The following is a 20,654-nucleotide window of genomic DNA, read 5'->3' as shown; positions in this document are numbered from 1 at the left end:
CCAAGAAAGTAACCTCTCCCTCTACTGACATTCTCTTTCTATGTCTCTCTCATTGGAATTTTATTAAAATACATTTTATCAGGCAGTATAATTATTTGAAAATATGTCCCCCACTACTAAACAATAAGCACCTTGAAGCCAGAATACACTACAAAAGCATCACAGGTATGTTGTGACACTGGATTTCTTCATCTGTCTTCTGATTGTTTAATAGGTGAATGAAGGGTCAGACACAGTGGTGGAAGTAAAATGCTGATGTGAGATTCCTTCTCAGCATTTCTCAAAAAATATATATATTTTTAAAATCCAAACTCTGAGAAAAAGTAGTTGAGAAATCAAGAAAAATCAGAAAAAAATTAAAATTCTCCTGCAAGAACTAAATCATAACAGTTAACATAGAGACGTTACTGATTCGGAGGAATCCACTCATGCCAAAGGTAAAGCAAGAGCAGAAAGTGATGACGCATGCACAGTCAAAGGCTAAGTCTTCGTTTCCAAAACCAGTACAAGAGCATTAGCGGAGAAGCAGTTACTGCCTAATCAGTCAGTCTTGCTTGTGGCTATTTTCATGTGTGTGTTCATGGCTCTGTCTGCTGTTAACAGTGAGTCATTCTTACAAGTAAAATGAATATTATTACTAAGCTTATATGCCTAGGATATTTTATGCAAATATGAGTGGTGTTGCAAGAAATAATAAGTTTTGGAAGCAAATAAATATTTAAATTGCATCTGGAAGTGTGAATCTATGTAGTGCAGTTTACCTGCCTGGGAGATATGAATGTTTGGTTATTTAAATACCACCTAATAATGTTCACAGTGAGTTTCCCAGGGCTTGGTTATTTGCTATCACCTACTATATGCTGTATATAATATAACCCTGATATTTATAATTATTAAATAAATTCTAGATATCTATAATAATGAGTAAAGAGTATAAATAATATTGAAAATATTTTAAGAATAATTTATAGTTTTGAAATTTCCCAAGAATTCTGATTTCTCATACCCACATTTTGACAATCTAGGAAACCATAGCATGAATGTATGTTTCTGCATATCTGTGTTGTCTAATTAGATCTAATGAGTGTAGATGGAGAGGTGACTAAATAAGGAAATGGTTGATTGAGAAAAGTTATTATACAACAGCACATTCTGGCATTTTGATTTGTGACTATTGGATGAGTCAAAAATAACCTGTACCATCAAGAATCTCAACAGATAATTTTATAGTGATGTCCTCCAACTTCCATCCTCTTCTGTCTCTGTCTCTTTCTCTCTCTCTCTCTCTCTCTCTGTCTTTCTCGTTCTCATTCAGCAATGACTTTGAAAAACCACATTGTAAAATTAGAGGATCTGATGAAAATCACTAGAAGTTTGAAATGTGATGGTGATTATGGCTTGGGCCTATCTCTGCCCACTAGTTCCAACTTGAGAACTGTCCTAATTGCCTCTTTTTGGTTTCAATTTAGCTTTCATTAGAAGGGAAAAGTATGACACTCATAGTATTGGGGAAAATAAGTTATTCAAAAGAGACGGGGCACAATTGGGATAGGGGATAACCATCCCCAGAGACCACAGAACACACATTTGATGATCTGTAAGAAACTATTTTATGAAGACCCATTTATGCCATAATACAACAATTCTTTCAATAAATACTTCTTTTGTACATTCACTTATTTTGTTGTTTGTTTGTTTGTTTGTTTGTTGTTTGTTTTTGAGATGGAGTCTCGCTCTGTCACCCAGACTGGAGTGCAGTGGCGCGATCTCGCCTCACTAAAAGCTCTGCCTCCCGGGTTCACGCCATTCTCCTGCCTCAGCCTCCCAAGTAGCTGGGACTACAGGCGCCTGCCACCACGCCCAGCTATTTTTTTGTATTTTTAGTGGAGACGGGGTTTCACCGTGTTAGCCAGGATGTTCTCGCTCTCCTGCCCTAATGATTCGCCCACCTTGGCCTCCCAAAGTGCTGGGATTACAGGCATGAGCCACCGTGCCCAGCCTCACTTACTAATTTTTAAACAAATAATTCAACAGAACATACTATTTGCCAAATTCTCTGATTCCATGGATCTAATGTTCATGAGAGGAAAAAAGATAACAAATAAATAAATAAATAAATACACAAGGGCTATAAAAACAAGCAGGAAATTGGGGCAAGTGTTTAGGACAGGGTAGAGAATGTTGAGGGATAGTAAATTTGAATGGAGAAGAGGCCATGTCGTATTTCAGAAACTGGATTATATGTTTGGTGTTCATTGACAAAAGCATGAGATATCTGCTTTCAAAAATTTACAGACAATTGGGAAAATGGACATAGCTGTAAGTCAATCTTATTTTTCTCTAAAGAAGAGTAATATATGCAAGAAGACCGTGATGTAAGAAATGCCAAATGCCTGACTTGAGATACATTTTGATAAGTCCTTCTGTGCATTCTACAAGAGAGATTTATATTTCTTTCTATGACTGATGAGGTCCTCTTAGTAATCTTGGCTCCAAAATATCTAAATTGCCAACTACCTTCCACACTCATACCAGGCCCCACGCCTCCAGCAGATAGTCCTTATGGTTATAATACATAAGTGCCTCCAACTGGCGTGTTCTTTCCTGGGTCCTCTTACTCCTGAGAAACTGCCACATGTCTGGATGTTCCTGTCCTGTCCAATGTCTGTGCATTCACTTCCTGTTAGACTGTCTGTCTGCGAGGATGACAGCTTCACTGCGGACATTATCATAGGTAAGAGCATCCTTGGCTCCACTCTGCCTCCCTAATTCTCCCTGGAGAATCCCAAGAAAGACAACATCCCAACCTCCACTTATCTGAAAAAAATATGTAAGGCAGAAAACGATTTTATGCTGACTCTGATGTTATAGTAGAGTCAAACTCTACCTGAAACAAAATGAAGAAAATGGTAGGCTTCTTTTGTTCTTATTAGTATTTTAATTGAAGTGTAAATAACATACACTAAAATGCACAGATCTTCATTGGTTCTGTTTGATGTATTCAATAATGAAATATTTTCATCATTCTGGAAAATTCCCATTTCCCTTTCCAATCAATTCTCCTTCCTGCCTTGATCAACCACTATTCTGACTTCCATCACAAAGATGAGATTTGTCCATTTAAGAATTTCTAGAAATGAAGTAATACAGTATGCATTCTTCTGAGTTTGCCTTCTTTCACTTAACATAACGTTTCTGAGATATATACAGGTTGCTTTGTATTGCTGCAGTTCATTCTTTTGTATTCCTAAATAATAGTCCATTATATGAATCCAGAAAATTTGTTAACCAAATTTCTTTATCCATTGTGAGCTTGGTTTTAATATCTATTTGTTAACCAAATTTCTTTATCCATTGTAAGCTTGGTTTTAATATCTCCTTCTCTCCCTCTCTCTCGTTCTCTCTCTCTCTCTTTTGAGCTTAACACCTAAAATGGGCACTTATCATTAGATGATTTTCTGACTGACCCTCATATTTCAATTCCTCCCCACCCCCATCCCTCACTGTCTCAGAGCCTAACACACCTTTGTCTTAACCAGGCCTTTCTGGAGATATTTTGTTGTCAGTGTTTATCTCAAATCAGCTAAGAGAGGAGGCTAGGATTGTCAAGCTCTTAAATTATCCTCCCTAGTATGCTGACCTCTCTGGAGTAAAGAAAAGTTAATATTTAATGAGCTACTGACTATGTGCCAGTGATGCAGGACAGGCCTAGCCTGGGAGGGTCCTTGGCTTTGCCAAGGAAAGGATTCAAGGGCAAGCTGATGGGTTAGACAGCAATCTTTATTGAATGGCACTGCTCCTTGCTGAGCAGGGATAACTCATAGGTAATGCACGCAGATCAACATAGTATGAGTTGTTGGTAACTGTATTTATAGTCACTTATACCCACTTTCAATTTAATGCTAATTAAGGGGCTGGTTAATACAAATTGAGAGGCAGGTTATTTTGAACTTTCTAGGAAAGAGACGGCTCATTGCGTCTGGCTCATTGCTATGGAAATGGGTGTTAACTTCCAAGGTTGTTGCCATGACATTTGTAACTAGTCATGGCACTGTAAAAGTGTCTTACGCTAATGAGCAATGAAGACAGCTAGGGATTGCTGTAGCCACCATTTGCTGGGTTCAGCCAGTTTCTTCACTTTTATCCTGTCTGGACCAGATCCTGTTTTGATCAGCAAGGATGTGACCAGAAAAGATGTCCTGCTGGTCTCCTACCTCATCAGAGACCAAGTTAGGTGTTGTGCAAACATCATCTCCAGTTTACTGATATGGTAAAGGGGGCTATGAGGAGTTAAGCCACATGACCAAGGTCACATACTCAGAACATAGCAAAGCTGGAATTCAAACCCAGTTCTGTCTCACGTCAAAGTCTCTGCTCTTTCTGCTACATCTACCTGCCTCCAGGGAACACTGCACTAGGAAATCTTCCAGTGAGTTTTCATTTTGGTTCTGCCAAAGCTCATCACCTGGTATTAACAAGTCACCCATCACTCTGGGGATCAATTTACTCATTTTTACCATAAGTAGTACTCTAGTTGAACTTTGTGGTGCCCTCCAGCTCTAGATTCTATGACTCTGTTCATGGAATCACTCTACATTGTGTACTTTGTGAGTGACTAGAAAGCATCTGGTTAGGAATTGGCAAATGAAAATTCAAACACCTTATCCCGATATTAAAAACTTGCCATGATCATGCCCCAAGTTACCTTAAAACTTTGTTTCTTACTCATTTATATAAACTTCAGCCTCAGCAATGTTAGAATCTTTACTGAACCCAGAACACATCATACATGGTCCCGCCACCCATAACATCCATCCACTTCAAAATCCCTCTCTGTGTCTCCCCATCTGTATAAACCCTGCCCATTTCAAATGCATAGCTCTAGTTCACTTTCTCAATGAAATATTTACCATTACTCAAGTCCACGGATATCTCTCTTCTCTGAATTTCTGTAGCACTTTTCCTACCATGCTTGACATCTGATGGCACCCATTATACTGGTCTCCACCTGATATCGGTACCTACAAGCTCTTGCTTTCTGTTCACATATTATATCTGCACATCAACTGTGAACTTCTAAAGGATAGAACCAGGATGTTAGTCATCATGACTCCCTATAATATGTAGGCCAGAACAGGGTACAGAGTGAACCCTAAGAAATGTTCCATTAATAAACACTGAAGAGATCAAATGCAGTCCGAGGCTCAGGAGATTTTTCAAAGTCTTTCTCTTTTGTCTGGTCAGAGTAGATGTAAAACATAAGAAAGGATAGTAAACAAAAAAAACCTTGAATTTCTTCTGAATAAATACTACAATGTGTTTGTGTAGCTTAATAAAATTGATAAGGTAATATTTCTAAAATGCAAACCATAACATTCAAAAATATTATAATTTGGAACTAAAATTCCAGATGATTTGAATCATACATAGAAGAGAGAGAATAAGAGAAGAAAGATGGTATTCTGAAATTTCATTCTGTTTGAAACAATGAAATATAATTCATGAATTTAATTGTTATTGGTTTATGTATGGTTCTTTAAAATATGTTTCTTTAACACTAATAGAATATGTATCACATCAATATATTTCAAGCTGATAGAAGAGGTAAAAGAAAATTAAACTCCATCAATCTAGTGATAGCCAAGAGAAGAAATATGAAATAGTTTTTAAAATGTAGTAAATGGGCTGAGCACGGTGGCTCACGACTGTAATCCCAGCATTTTGGGAGGCTGAAACGAACGGATTGGCTGAGGTCAGGAGTTCAAGACCAGTCTGGCCAACATGGTGAAACCCCGTTTCTACTAAAAATACGAAAAAATTTAGCAGGGCATGGTGGCATGCGCCTATAATCCCAGCTACTCAGGATGCTGAGGCAGGGGAATTGCTTGAACCAGGGAAGTGGACGTTGCAGTTAGCCAAGATCACGCCACTCTGCTCCAGCCTGGGCCACAGAGCAAGACTTTGTCTCAAAAAATAAATTAATTAATTAATAATAATAATAAATAAAATGTAGTAAATGGAAAACATAAATCCAATGGATCAGTAACCCTATATATGTGAATTGCTTAGATTTATTTGTTAAAAGACTGAAATGCTCAGATTATGTGTTAAAATCCAGATACATGTTCATAACATGAGACACACTTAAGGTACTTAAAGTAAATGGATCGACAGAGATAGAGCCAAGCAAGTACTAACTTTTTCAAAAAAGTAAATCTGACAATACTAGTATCAGACATAGTGGAATTCATAATAGCAATATTAAATAGGATCAAAAAGACTATTTCATGTTTATAAAAGTTTCAGTAAACCAACAAGTTCATTATGATTAATTATATCATATCCATAGTAACAACTTAGCAAGAATATTATTACCAAAAGGACAACTATTAGCCAATCTGACTCACCATAGATGTAAAAATATTACATAAATATTACCTAGCTAAATTTGACAGTGCAGCAAATGAATAATACATTATAGCCAAATTAGATGTTAAAAGCATAGGCTGCTGTAATATTAGAAAGTCAAATAATGTGAGTAACTACATATTAATCACTTTTTTAAAAATCTAATAATCTCAATAGATATTATAAAGGCATTTAGTGAAATTCAATATATACTTTAAATAACATTAAATATTTTTTTAAAATAAAGCTTAAAGTCTGACTGGTATGCTTATTAGCCCTCATTAAAACAGAATTTTGCTAGAGATACTAGTCAATGAAATAAAACCAGAAAAAACAAACAAGGAATCAAAACATTAAAAAATGAAGGTTGAAATTATCATTTTGCTGATGTTACTATTTTTCTCCTGGCAAAAGAAAATCAAGTTTGAACTATTATACTAACAAAAGAGTTTAGTAGAGAAATATGATAATAACAAAGAAATTCTACCCTTTTTCCTACATATCTGTAAACAAATTTACCTTAGCAAAAAACATCATGAGACACTCAAGAACAACTTAATAATCTATATGTTTGAAATAGAAAGAAAACTATAAAATGTCATTAAAAACATATAAGAAGACTTGAACAAATAAATGAAGAGACATTACAATTATAAACATTACAACTTGAAAAATAATTCATACCAAAGTCTATAGTAATATAGATTGTAATTAAGATGTGAGATGTGGGTTTTTTAAAGTAATTTTTATTTTTTATGCATAAATTTTTTATTTATTGATACATGTATTTTTATTGGCACATTGTCCCCCATATTTTTGGGTAATGTGATATTTTGATAAACTCATATAATGTATAATAAGCAAATTAGGGCATAGGGATATCCATCACCTCAAACATTTATCTTTTCTTTATGCTGGGAACAGTAGAATTTTTCTCCTTTAGCTATTTTGAAATATACAATAGATTATGGTTTACTATAGCCCCCTAATGATTTATCAAACAATAGGTCTTATTTCTTCTATCTAACTGTATTTTTGTACCCATTAATCAACAACTCATCACCTCCATTCCGTCTTCCCACCCCTGGGCCCTGGTAACCACCAATCTACTCTCTAAGGATGCGTGTTATTCTTGTGACTTACCATGGCAGTTACAGGTTTTGTTTCCAAGACAAGAGCTAAGTGGAAAAGCTCCAACCCCTTCAGAGGTTAGAATAGGAGACAGATACCTGCAAGTTCATCAAAAGTTGAACCATCACAACTGTGCCATACGCTCTGGGCTGAATCATTTATCTGATTATGTGGACTAAAAGAATGTAGAGGTCCAGAGCATCAAAGGGAAGAAATTTTTCTATTGATGAGCTTTCTCAGGGCACCTTTCATATCCTTATTCCTCAAGCTGTAGATGAAGGGGTTCATCATGGGTGTCACCACAGTGAATAGGACAGCACCAATCTTATCAGTGTCCTCAGGGTGAGTGGAGGAGGGGAAAAAGTACACGCCTGCAATGGTTCCGTAGAACAGTAATACAACTGTCAGGTGAGAGCCACAAGTGGAGAAGGCTTTCCACTTTCCCTGTGTGGAAGATACTCTCAGGACAGCTCTGATGATGCAGACATAGGAAAAGAAGATGAGTGTAAAGGGGAAGATGATAACTGATAAACCCACAATAAACAACACAAGCTCATTGATCAATGTATCTGAACAGGACAGTTTGAGCAGAGGGGCCAAGTCACAGAAGAAGTGTGGGAGAGTGTTGTGGTTACAGAAGAGCAATTGAATGAGCAGAAGGGTGTGTGTCAGAGCAATAATATTACTGAGGAACCATGAGATAACTGTGAGCAAAATGCCGAACCTGGGCCGCATGAGAGTTGTATAGTTCAGAGGGTGGCAGATCGCCACAAAGCGGTCATAGGCCATGGTCCCCAAAAGCAAATTGTCAATGACGACAAACACAATAGAAAAGTACATCTGTGTGATGCAGCTCTCATAAGAGATGGATTGACTCTTGGTTTGAATATTCACCAGCATTTTGGGGACTGAGTTGGAAATGGAGGAAATATCAGCAAAGGATAGATTGGCAAGGAAGAGATACATGGGGGTATGAAGGTACGTATCCAAGCTGATAGCCAGAATGATGAGCCCGTTCCCAATCACAGTGACCAGGTACATACCCAAGAAAAGCACAAAGAGGAGGTTTTGATGCTCATCCTGCTTGAAAATTCCCAGGAGAATGAATTCAGTGATGGTGGTTTGGTTTCCTTGATGCATATTTCTGCCGATCTGAAGAAAGGAACCAAAAGTCTTCATATTCCTACAAGAAAACCTAACATGGTATCATTTGGCTGCAGCCATTGCAGTAAGTCACTTGAATAAAGTTTCTTCTGCTTATTAAGTGGAAGTGCTACTTAATAAGGAAGTATTTCAGCAGTGCAGAGATTTGGAAAATGCCTTAGAGAAAGACAGGACATGGCCAAAACTTCTCAAAAAAAAGTGTTTTAAACTCTAACAGGATTCTGAATGTGATTTTTCCAGTTGGTTCTAAATGTAGTTTAAATCCCGCAAACTGAGGGTCATAGATGAGGCATACCCTATATTCTAAACATGTTATATACACCTGCAGAATTAACTTAAAAATGACCAAACTGGTTGCCAAACCACCTTTATCCTTTAAATCTAAGAAAACAGAAATTTCAAGTCTCGTGAAAGTGAAGAGTTTGGGGAAGTAAACACAACTGAGGGTTAGGAATCACTATGGCAGTGTACACCATTGTGTTGGTGCTTCATCCCACTAACGCCGGGGGAGAACTCCAAAACAAGTGCTTTTGGAGAATGAGTACAAGAAGGAGCAACCAGGGTTTTACTTCATCTGTGGCTACATATTAGCCTCAAGAAAATTTAGGGGGCACACATACACTTAAAGACTTCTGTTTGCCTCTTGCTTTTAAAGGGGCTCACTGGATCAGGCTACGATGGCAGGGGTAGAGAGAAAAGATGGTGGGGATAGAGGGAAAAGATGGTGGTTAGTAGGGCAATCTGCATTTTCACCCATGACATGGCATAAATATGTGAATTTCCCATAGGACACGTGATGCTATAGGAGGTCATTGGAGTCAAGTCACCTTGTTGAGATTCCAATCCAGAAACAGCCTATCAGGGCAGAGGAGGCTGTAGCAATAAGAAACCATGAGGTAGGTCTCTTATGAAAGAGAGATCTTAAAGAGATCAGGGACATAATTCATTGCCCTTGTCAGGGAACCGCATAATGAGGCAGTCCCAAATGGGAGCCCCTGACGAACCCCAAAATGGTCTCAAGAGACACCAGGCCTGCCACATATAAGGCACAAGCTGCTAGTATCTATGGCAACAGATATGAACACTTTTGCCTTTTTTCCCACTCCTGTTCTTCCTCCTTGACCTGATAAAACTGAAAAAGAAGGAAAGACCAAAATGACTAAAACAACAACAACAATAGTAACAACAACGGGTTTGAGGGAAGAGAGGCCAAAGAGCAAGGGAAGAACATATGCTCCCACCTTTCCACTGTATGACCCAAGCTACACATCAGATCTGAGCTCACAAGGGAGGACCCATGCTTTGAATTGATAGTGAAGCTGAAGTTTAAAATTGGGCTGGACTTGGTTTTTTAATACCTGGAAATGGGTCTTCAGTATCAAAGTTAAACATTTTTAAAACCTTAAGTGGCCAGAAAGGTAAACGGCTCTCACAAGGTGTCATCCAGGAGAAGGGAAGAGAGACTGGACCTAGTATGATTTTCCTTGTGATTTATTGGAAATAATTTCAGCTTGGGAACAAAGAGACATTTGTCTCCCTCTCACTTTATCCCTCTCTTCTACCTATCTCCAACATCACTTATCTCTCAAAGATTTTCTTTCCATTCAGAGGCCAGAAAAGAGACAATCTTCGTCTCTGAAATTCCTGAAAACTGAAAGGTATTAGAGATTGAGGCAGAGATCTGAAGTCTCTTTCCTCCTGAAATGCTTGGCTTACAAATCAGAGACAAGAGAAAACACATGCAGAAGGGAGAATCCACAACAAAACTGAAATGAGCTAAATAACTGGCAGGCATCTATATTGAAGATACAGACCGGCCTGTGGTTACCAAGGCCTGGGCTGGTTTGGGCTTGACTAGAGAGGGAACTGTATGTTTCTGAGTGACAATCTCTGATCTCTGCTTTCCGTTCTACCTTTCCACTTACCAGTAGTCCTGCACAAATTGTTCTGAATTATTAAGGTGACTGTCTAGCTGGTCAAGACCAATGCTGGATTCTGAAGAGATTCACCTCTGAATGATGGTAAAAATCTCAGAAAGTTACTGGTTTCTAGACCCAGTGGCTTTCCTTATCCTTAGCAGAGTTGCAGGTGGAGACTCAGTAGCTCTTAGGTATTTTTCAGATTAAACTCTTCCTCCAAGCTTCCTTCCAAGACCTTAATAGAATCACGGTGCTGGGCTCACCTGGGACATTCAGGTCCTTCCCATCCCTTTGGGATAATATCCCTCAAGTGTTTTCCTCAAGACACAGTAATTTTTACATCCCAGTCTTGATGAGGTAAATGGGGAATAGACAGACAGCTCTGCTTTTTTTCCCTTGTTTTGTCTTCACATGCTCTTCCCGCTTGTGATTTCCTATCTGTAACTTAGTTGATTATTGCTCTTCACAGGGAGGGAGTTGTTTGCGCTGTCTTCTTCTCCCAGCGAAATGGTCAGCATTTTCAGAGTTCTTTTCTGTGTCTTCTCTAATGCTTAATGGTGGGAAACACTTAGGAAATACCTAGAGAATGGAGTTGAATTTTTTGACTAGAGATTATGAATCCAAAGGGATGTCATATCTAGTGGAAGGAGATAGGGTATGGCCTTGGCATCGGTTAAATGAATGTTAGTGTTGGAAAAAAAGTTGGAGGCCTAATGACTCAGCATTCAGAGCTCTTAATTGCAAACTAAAGACAAATGCTGGGTTTCTAATTTTGCAAATAAACATATTGAAATGATATTGAGTGCTTCACAATACAATGGGAAGGATGGAAAAAGACATCCAGAAACGGACAGAAGCAAGACAGACTGCCCTGTCAGGGACTCAGGCAAAATTAATATATCCCTTCTTCCAATGCTTAGAGGTGCCTCACAATATAGTACACTGATTTCTCACTCAAGCTAAGAATGTTGATTCCCCCTTCAATAGGAAAAAACTCAACCTACGGATTAAGTGTATCAATGAATAATATTTAAAATAATGGGGTAATAGAGAAGGAAGAAGGCAAGTTATTCTATTTATTTATGCACTAACATACAAAAATCAGTAACATTTATATATGCTAGTAGTGAATTATCTGTAAAAGAAATAAGGCAAACAATTACATTTACAATAGCTACAAATAAAAAGTAACTAGGAATAAACTTAACGAAGGAAGGGAAAGATTTCTCCTCCAAAAGACTGTACAACTTTGATGAAATAAACTGAAGAAGACACAAATATATGGAATGATATCTTGTGTTCAAGGATTAGAAGAATTGATATTGTTAAAATAACAATACTACCCAAAGAGATCTACAGATTTTTATTACAATCCTTATAAAAATTCCAATGACATTCTTCACAGAAATAGAAAAAATCCTAAAATTCATACGGAACCATAGAAGACTCCAAATTGAGAAAGCAGTCCTGAACAAAAAGAAAAAAAGCTGAAGGCATCACACTACCTGAGGTCAAAATATACTATAAAGCTATAGTAACCAAAACAGCATGGGGCTGGCATAAAAACAGACACATAGAGCAGTGAAACAAAATAGAAAGCATAGAAATAAATTCAACCACCTAAAGCCAGTGGATTTTCAATAAAGACACCAAGAACAACACACTGGGGTGAAGACAATAACTGGTGTTGGTAAAACAAGATATTCACATGCAGAAAAATGACACTAGACTCCTATCTCTCACCATACACAAACATAAACCTAAAATAGATGGAAGACATAAATGTAAAACCATAATCTATGAAACTAACAGAAGAAAGAGAAACACTTCATAACATTAGGCTGGGCAAAAATTTTTAAAATTAGACCTCAAAAGCTCAGGCATTACAAGCAGAAATAGACAAATGAGGTTAAATCAAAGTAAAAAGATTTTGCACAGCAAGGAAAACTATTAACAGATTGAAGAGATAATCTACAAAATTTCAAAAAAATATTTGCAAACTATGCATCTCTCAAGGGGTTAAAATATAGACTATATAAGGAACTTAACAGCAAAAAAATATCCAATTGAAAATGGGCAGATCTTAATACACATTTCTCAAAAGATGACATGCCTAACAGATATATAAAAAATGCTCAACATCATTAATCATCGGAGGATTCCAAATCAAAATTATCTTGGGATATCTCCTCACTCTTATTAGGATGGCTATTTCTCAGAAGACAAGAGAAAACAAGTGTTAGCAAGGATGTGGAGGAAAGGGAATACATACGCTTACACACTGTTGGTGGAATTGTAAAATAGTACAGCCACTATGAAAAACAGAATGGGGTTTCCTCAAGAAATTAAAAATAGAACTACCATATGATCCAGCAATCCCACTACTAGGTATATATCCAAAGGAAATGAAATCTGTACATTAAAGAAATTTCTGCATTCCCATGTTTATTGCCGCACTATATACAATAGGCAAGATATGGAATCAACTTAAGTATTTAATAATGCATAAACAGATAAAGATGTGGTATATATACACAGTAGAATACCATTCAGCCATAAGAAAGAATAAAATTCTGTCTTTTGTGACACCATGGATGAAACTGGGGAACATTATGTTAAGTAAAAAAAGCCTGACACAGAAAGATATATAGCCCATGATCTCACTTATATGTGGAATTTTTTAAAAAAGTTGGCATTATAGAAGCAGAGAGTAGAAGAGTGGTTACCAGAGACTGGAGAGGAAATGGGGGAGGGAAGGATGGGGAGAAGTTTCCCACGACCCGTGAGAATTATGGAAGTTACAATTCAAGATGAGAGTTGGGTGGTGACAAAGCCAAACCATATCACCATGGAAAGCAGTCACCATCTTGTACCACAGAATCTAGGAATAATGGGAGAGCAGGAGTAGATCTGAGTGACACAAGAAATGGACTGTACTCAATACAAACCCTATACTGTCTCTTCTTCTAGTGACACCAAGCACCTCCCAAACTCTGCTACTTCTTTCCAAGCTCGCTGACATTCAGCCTATGTGCCAACCCTTTCTACACAAAATTTTCCTCCTCTCCTGGACTAACAGTAATAACCATATTGAGGAACATGGTTTCTGGCTTCCTATGTGGCCATCAATGGGCCAGATAATGCAATCTGGGAGTTCAGGAAAGTCGATGGGAAATTAGATGAGAAGAAACAGAGAAAATCAATATACCTTCCTTTCTGCCCCCCCATGGACTGCTCCCAGGTATACTTTCTCCTTCCATATGAATCCCACATGCTGAGTGAACATATCTAATAAGTAATGTTCCCTGACTCTTTCGTTGTGAACAATGACACAGAAATGCATTTCATTGCATTCCTTTGCACTTATTCTGGATTCAAGTCCCTCTACTCCCCCTCTAAATCTTCCTGGGGTTTTACCTTCCAAACAGAATATCAAAACTTAAATTCTCAGCTCAGGCTCTGCTTTCTAGAAGACCCATGCTACAACAGTAATAGACTAATGAAATCATAAATATTCCTCATGAACAAGTTGCAGAAATGAGGATTCCAATTCCACCCATATTTCCTTTCTAGCTGTGACTAGATTGATATATAAATAAATAGTTGACAGATATAGATAGATAATTAATAGGTAAAAATAATAACTTGCCTTCTCTTTCTTCTCTATTACCGCATTATTTTTAAATTTTTTATTTATTTTTTAATTGGCACATTGCATTTGTCCATATTTATGGGGTACAATGATGTTTTGATACATAGCTATGTTGTATAATGATCCAATCAGTGTAGTTAGTATATCTATCACTTCATGCAATTATCATTTCTTTGTTATGAGAACATTCAAAAGCATTTCTTCTAGCCATTTTGTAATATACAATATTTTACTATTAACTAGAGTCACCCTACTGTGCAATAGAACACTAGAATGTATTCCTCCTATCTCATTGTAACTTTGTAACCATTGACCAACTTCTCCCCATCCTTCCCTCCCCCATTTCCTCTCCAGTCTCTGGTAACAACTGTTCTACTCTCTGCTTTTATAATGCCAATTTTTTTTTGAATTTCACATATAAGTGAGATCATGTGCTATATATCTTTCTATGTCTGGCCTATTTCACTTAACATGATGTTCTCCAGGTTCATCCATGTTGTCACAAATGACGGAATTTCATTCTTTCTTATGGCTGAATGGTATTCCACTGTGTATATATACCACATTTTCTTTACCCATTTATGCATTATTAAATACTTAGGTTGATTCCATATCTTGCCTATTGTATATAGTGTGGCAATAAACATGGGAATGCAGACCTTTTTAAACATACAGATTTCATTTCCTTTGGATATATACCTAGTAGTGGGATTGCTGGATCATATGGTAGTTCTATTTTTAATTTCTTGAGGAAACCCCATTCTGTTTTTCATAGTGGCTGTACTACTTTACAATTCCACCAACAGTGTGTAAGCGTATGTGTACCCTTTCCTCCACATCCTCGCTAACATTTGTTTACTTCTGTCTTCTGACACATAGCCATTCTAATAAGAGTAAGGAGATATCCCAAGATAATTTTGATTTGGAATTCTCTGATGATTAATGATGTTAAGCATTTTTTATACACCCATTTGGCCATGTTTTCTTTTGAGAAACGTGTATTAAGATCTGCCCATTTTTAATTAGTTTTTTGCTGTTAAGTTCCTTATATAGTCTATATTATAACCCCTTGTCAGATGCATAGTTTGCAAATACTTTTTGAAATTTTGTAGGTTATCTCTTCAATTTGTTAATAGTTTCTTTGCTGTGCAAATTTTTTTTAGTTTAACTCCATTTCTCTATTTTTGTTTTTAATGCCTGAGATTTTGAGGTCTTATTTTAAAAATTTTTGCCCAGCCCAATGTTACAAAGTGTTTCTCTATGTTTTCTTCCGTTAGTTTCATAGATGATGGTTTTACACTTATGTCTTCCTTCTAGTTTAAGTTTATGTTTGTGTATGGTGAGAGATAGGAGTCTAATGTCATTCTTCTCCATGTGAATATCCAGTTTTACCAACACCATTTATTGTCTTTGCCCCAATGTGTTGTTCTTGGCATCTTTATTGAAAATCCATTGACTTTAGGTGCTTGAATTTATTTCCACACTTTATATTTTATTTCACTGATCTCTGTATCTGTTTTATCCCATGCTGTTTTGGTTGCTACAGCTTTATAGCATATTTTGAAGTCAGGTAGTGTGGTGCCTTCAGCTTTATTCGTTTTGTTCAGGACTGCTTTGTCAATTTGGGGTTTTTTATGGTTCCATATGAATTTTAGGATTTTTTTCTACTTCTGTGAAGAATGTCATTGAAATTTTTATAAGGATCGTAATAAACCTGTAGATCTCTTTGGATAGTATGGTTATTTTAACAATATCCATTCTTCTAATCCTTGAACACAAGATATCATCCCATTTATTTGTGTCTTCCTCAGTTTCTTTCATCAAAGTTATATAGTTTTCAGGGTAGAAATCTTTCACCTCCTTGGTTAAGTTTATTCCTAGTTATTTTTCATTTGTAGCTATTGTAAATGTAATTGTTTGCCTTATTTCTTTTACAGATAATTCACTACTAGCATATATAAGTGCTACTGATTTTTGTATGTTAGTGCATAAATAGAATAACTTGCCTTTTTCCATCTCTATTACACCATTATTTTAAATATTATTCATTGATACACTTAATCCGTAGGTTGAGTTTTTTCCTATTGAAGAAGGGATCAACTTTCTTAGTTTGGGTGAGAAATAATTGTACTATATTGTGAGTCACCTCTAAGCATTGGAAGAAGGGATATATTAATTTTGCCTGAGTCCCTGGCTGGGCAGTCTCTCTTGATTCTGTCCATTTCCGGATGTCTTTTTCCATCCTTCCCATTGTATTGTGAAGCACTCAATATCATTTCAATATGTTTATTTGCAAAATTAGAAACCCAGCATTTGTCTTTAGTTTGCAATTAATAGCCTTGAATGCTGAATCACTGGGTCTCCAATTTCCAATGCTAACATTTATTCAACTGATGCCAAGATCACATTCTATTTCCATCCACTAGAGATCACATCCCTTTGGATTCATAATCTCTAGTCAAAAAATTCAACTCCATTCTCTAGGTATTTCCTAAGTGTTTCCCACCATTAAGCATTAGAGAAGACACAGAAAAGAACTCTGAAAATGCTGACCATTTCGCTGGGAGAAGAAGACAGCGCAAACAACTCCCTCCCTGTGAAGAGCAATAATCAACTAAGTTACAGATAGGAAATCACAAGCGGGAAGAGCATGCGAAGACAAAACAAGGGGAAAAAAGCAGAGCTGTCTGTCTATTCCCCATTTACCTCATCAAGACTGGGATGTAAAAATTACTGTGTCTTGAGGAAAACACTTGAGGGATATTATCCCAAAGGGATGGGAAGGACCTGAATGTCCCAGGTGAGCCCAGCACCGTGATTCTATTAAGGTCTTGGAAGGAAGCTTGGAGGAAGAGTTTAATCTGAAAAATACCTAAGAGCTACTGAGTCTCCACCTGCTACTCTGCTAAGGATAAGGAAAGCCACTGGGTCTAGAAACCAGTAACTTTCTGAGATTTTTACCATCATTCAGAGGTGAATCTCTTCAGAATCCAGCATTGGTCTTGACCAGCTAAGCAGCCACCTTAAGAACTCAGAACAGTTTATGCAGGACTACTGGTGGGTGGGAAAGGTAGAATGGAAAGCAGAAATCAGAGATTGTCACTCAGAAACATACAATTCTCCCCTCTAGTCAAGTGCAAACCAGCCCAGGGCTTGATAACCACAGGCCAGTCTGTATCTTCAATATAGATGCCTGCCAGTTATTTAGCTCATTTCAGTTTTGTTGTGGATTCTCCCTTCTGCATGTGTTTTTCCTCCTCTCTGATTTCTAAGCCAAGCTTTTCAGAAGCAAAGAATCTTCAGATCTCTGCTTCAATCTCCAGTGCCTTTCAGTTATCAGGAATTCCAGACATGATTTCCTCTTTTCTGGATGCTGAATGGAAAGAAAATCTTTGAGAGATAAGTGATGTTGGAGATAGGTAGAAGAGAGGGATAAAATGAGAGGGAGACAATGTTAGGAGAGTAGAAAGAGGGACAAATGTCTCTTTGTTCCCAAGCTGAAATTATTTCCAATAAATCACAAGGAAAATCATACTAGGTCCAGTCTCTCTTCCCTTCTCCTGGATGACACCTTGTGAGAGCCGTTTACCTTTCTGGCCACTTAAGGTTTTAAAAATGTTTAACTTTGATACTGAAGACCCATTTCCAGGTATTAAAAAACCAAGTCCAGCCCAATTTTAAACTTCAGCTTCACTATCAATTCAAAGCATGGGTCCTACCTTGTAAGTTCAGATCTGATGTGTAGCTTGGGTCATACAGTGGAAAGGTGGGAGCATATGTTCTTCCCTTGCTCTTTGGCCTCTCTTCCCGCAAACCCGTTGTTGTTACTATTGTTGTTGTTGTTTTAGTCATTTTCGTCTTTCCTTCTTTTTCAGTTTTATCAGGTCAGGGAGGAAGAATGGGGATGGGAAAAAAGGCAGAAGTGTTCATATCTGTTGCCATAGATACTAGCAGCTTGTGCCTTATATGTGGCAGGCATGGTGTCTCTTGAGATCATTTTGAGGATTGTCAGAGGCTCCCTTTTGGAGACTGCCCCAGTATGCGGTTCCCTGACAAGGGCAATGAATTATGTCCCTGATCTCTTTAAGATCTCTCTATCATAAGAGACCCACCTCATGGTTTCTTATTGCTACAGCCTCCTCTGCCCCAATAGGCTGTCTCTGGATTGGAATCTCAACAAGGTGACTTGACTCCAATGACCTCCTATAGCATCATGTGTCCTATGGGAAATTCACATATTTATGCCATGTCATGGGTGAAAATGCAGATTGCCCTATAACCACCATCTTTTCCCTCTACCCTGCCATCACGACCTGATCCAGTGAGCCCCTCACCTTTTAGAAATGAGAGGCAAACAGAAGTCTTTAAGTGTATCTGTGCCCCCTAAATTTTCTTGAAGCTAATATCTAGCCACAGATGAAGTAAAACCCTGATTGCTCCTACTTGTACTTATTCTCCAAAAGCACTTGTTTTGGAGTTCTCCCCCAGCGTTAATGGAATGAAGCACCCACACAATGGTGTACACTCCCATAGCCATTCCTAACCCTTAGTTGTGTTTCCTTCTCCAGTCTCTTCACTTTTACGAGACTTGAAATTTCTCCTTTCTTAGGTTTAAGGCATAAAGTTGAACAAGGGAGATGATTTGGGGACCAGTTTGGTAACTTTTAAGTAATTCCTGCACATGTACCTAACATCTCTAGAATATAGGGTATGCCTCACCTATGATCCTCAGTTTGGGGGATTTAAACTACATTTAGAACCAACTGGGAAAATCACATTCAGAATTCTGTTAGAGTTTAAAACATGTTCATTGAGAAGAATCTGCCATGTCCTGTCTTTTTCTATGGCATTTTCCAAATCTCTGCACTGCTGAAATACTTCCTTATTAAGTAGCACTTCCACTTAATAAGCAGAAGAAGCTTTATTGCTCATCAGCTTAAAGGAAGTGCCTTACTGTAATGGCTGCAGCCAAATGACACCATGTTAAATTTTCTTGTAGGTGTATGAAGACTTTGTGTTCCTTTCTTCAGATCAGCAGAAATATGCATCAAGAAAACCAAACCACCATCACTGAATTCATTCTCCTGGGACTCTCCAACCAGGCTGAACATCAAAACCTCCTCTTTGTGCTTTTCCTGAGTATGTATGTGGTCACTGTGGTTGGGAACGGGCTCATCATTCTGGATATCAGCTTGGATATATACCTTCACACCCCCATGTATCTCTTCCTTGCCTACCTATCCTTTGCTGATATTTCCTCCATTTCCAACTCAGTCCCCAAAATGCTGGTGAATATTCAAACCAACAGCCAATCCATCTCTTATGAGAGCTGCATCACACAGATGTAATTTTCTATTGTGTTTGTCGTCACTGACAATTTGCTTTTGGGGACCATGGCCTTCGACCACTTTGTGGCGATCTGCCACCCTCTGAACTATACAACTTTCATGCGGCCCAGGTTCGGCACTTTGCTCACAGTCATCTCGTGGTTCCTCAGTAATATCATTGCTCTTACACACACCCTTCTGCTCATTCAATTGCTCTTCTGTGACCACAACACTCTCCCACACTTCTTCTGTGACTTGGCCCCTCTGCTCAAACTGTCCTGTTCAGATACAATGATCAATGAGCTTGTGTTGTTTATTGTGGGTTTATCAGTTATCATCTTCCCCTTTGTACTCATCTTCTTCTCCTATGTCTGCATCATCAGAGCTGTCCTGAAAGTATCATCCACACAGGGAAAGTGGAAAGCCTTCTCCACTTGTGGCTCTCACCTGACAATTGCATTACTGTTCTACGGAACCACTGTAGGCGTGTACTTTTTCCCCTCCTCCACTCACCCTGAGGACACTGATAAGATTGGTGCTGTCCTATTCACTGTGGTGACACCCATGATGAACCCCTTCATCTACAGCTTGAGGAATAAGGATATGAAAGGTGCCCTGAGAAAGCTCATCAATAGAAAAATTTCTTCCCTTTGATGCCCTGGACATCTACATTCTTTTAGTCCACATAATCAGATAAATGATTCAGCCCAGAGTGTATGGCACAGTTGTGACGGTTCAACTTTTGATGAACTTGCAGATGTCTGTCTCCTATTCCAACCTCTAAGGGGATTGGAGCTTTTCCACTTAGCTCTTGTCTTGGAAACAAAATCTGTAACTGCCATGGTAAGTCACAAGAATAACACGCATCCTTAGAGAGTAGATTGGTGGTTACCAGGGCCCAGTAGCAGAGAAGTGGAGTGGAGTTGAATAGAGGTTGATTAATGGGTACAACAATACAGTTAGATAGAATAAATAAGACCTAATGTTTGATAAATCATTATGGGGCACTATGGTAAACAGTAATCTATTATATATATCAAAATAGCTAAAAGA

At 37.8% G+C, this 20,654-nt stretch overlaps 2 protein-coding genes across 2 annotated transcripts; one reads left to right on the top strand and one right to left on the bottom strand.

Moving 5' to 3' along the window:
• Positions 1–7,379: 7,379 nt before the first annotated feature.
• OR1S1 (olfactory receptor family 1 subfamily S member 1) lies at positions 7,380–10,746 on the bottom strand. The gene is made up of 2 exons (XM_521997.3): positions 10,629–10,746; positions 7,380–8,734 (listed from the first exon to the last, which is right to left on the bottom strand). The coding sequence occupies exon 2, from the start codon at positions 8,716–8,718 to the stop codon at positions 7,741–7,743; it is 978 nt and encodes a 325-aa protein (XP_521997.3). The 5' UTR covers positions 8,719–8,734; positions 10,629–10,746; the 3' UTR covers positions 7,380–7,740.
• Positions 10,747–19,277: 8,531 nt separating this feature from the next.
• On the top strand, positions 19,278–20,255 carry LOC466597 (olfactory receptor 1S2). The gene is given in 1 exon segment (XM_009440441.5): positions 19,278–20,255. A coding segment is annotated over 1 exon segment (978 nt).
• Positions 20,256–20,654: the final 399 nt, after the last annotated feature.

Source organism: Pan troglodytes, chromosome 9 (assembly GCF_028858775.2).
Source record: "Pan troglodytes isolate AG18354 chromosome 9, NHGRI_mPanTro3-v2.0_pri, whole genome shotgun sequence".
NCBI lineage: Eukaryota > Metazoa > Chordata > Mammalia > Primates > Hominidae > Pan > Pan troglodytes.
This window is presented reverse-complemented; position numbering and strand designations above follow the sequence as displayed.

Coding starts and splice junctions, on each gene's coding strand:
- OR1S1 (XM_521997.3), bottom strand. CDS start 8,718: ATGAAGACTTTTGGTTCCTTTCTTCAGATCGGCAGAAATATGCATCAA.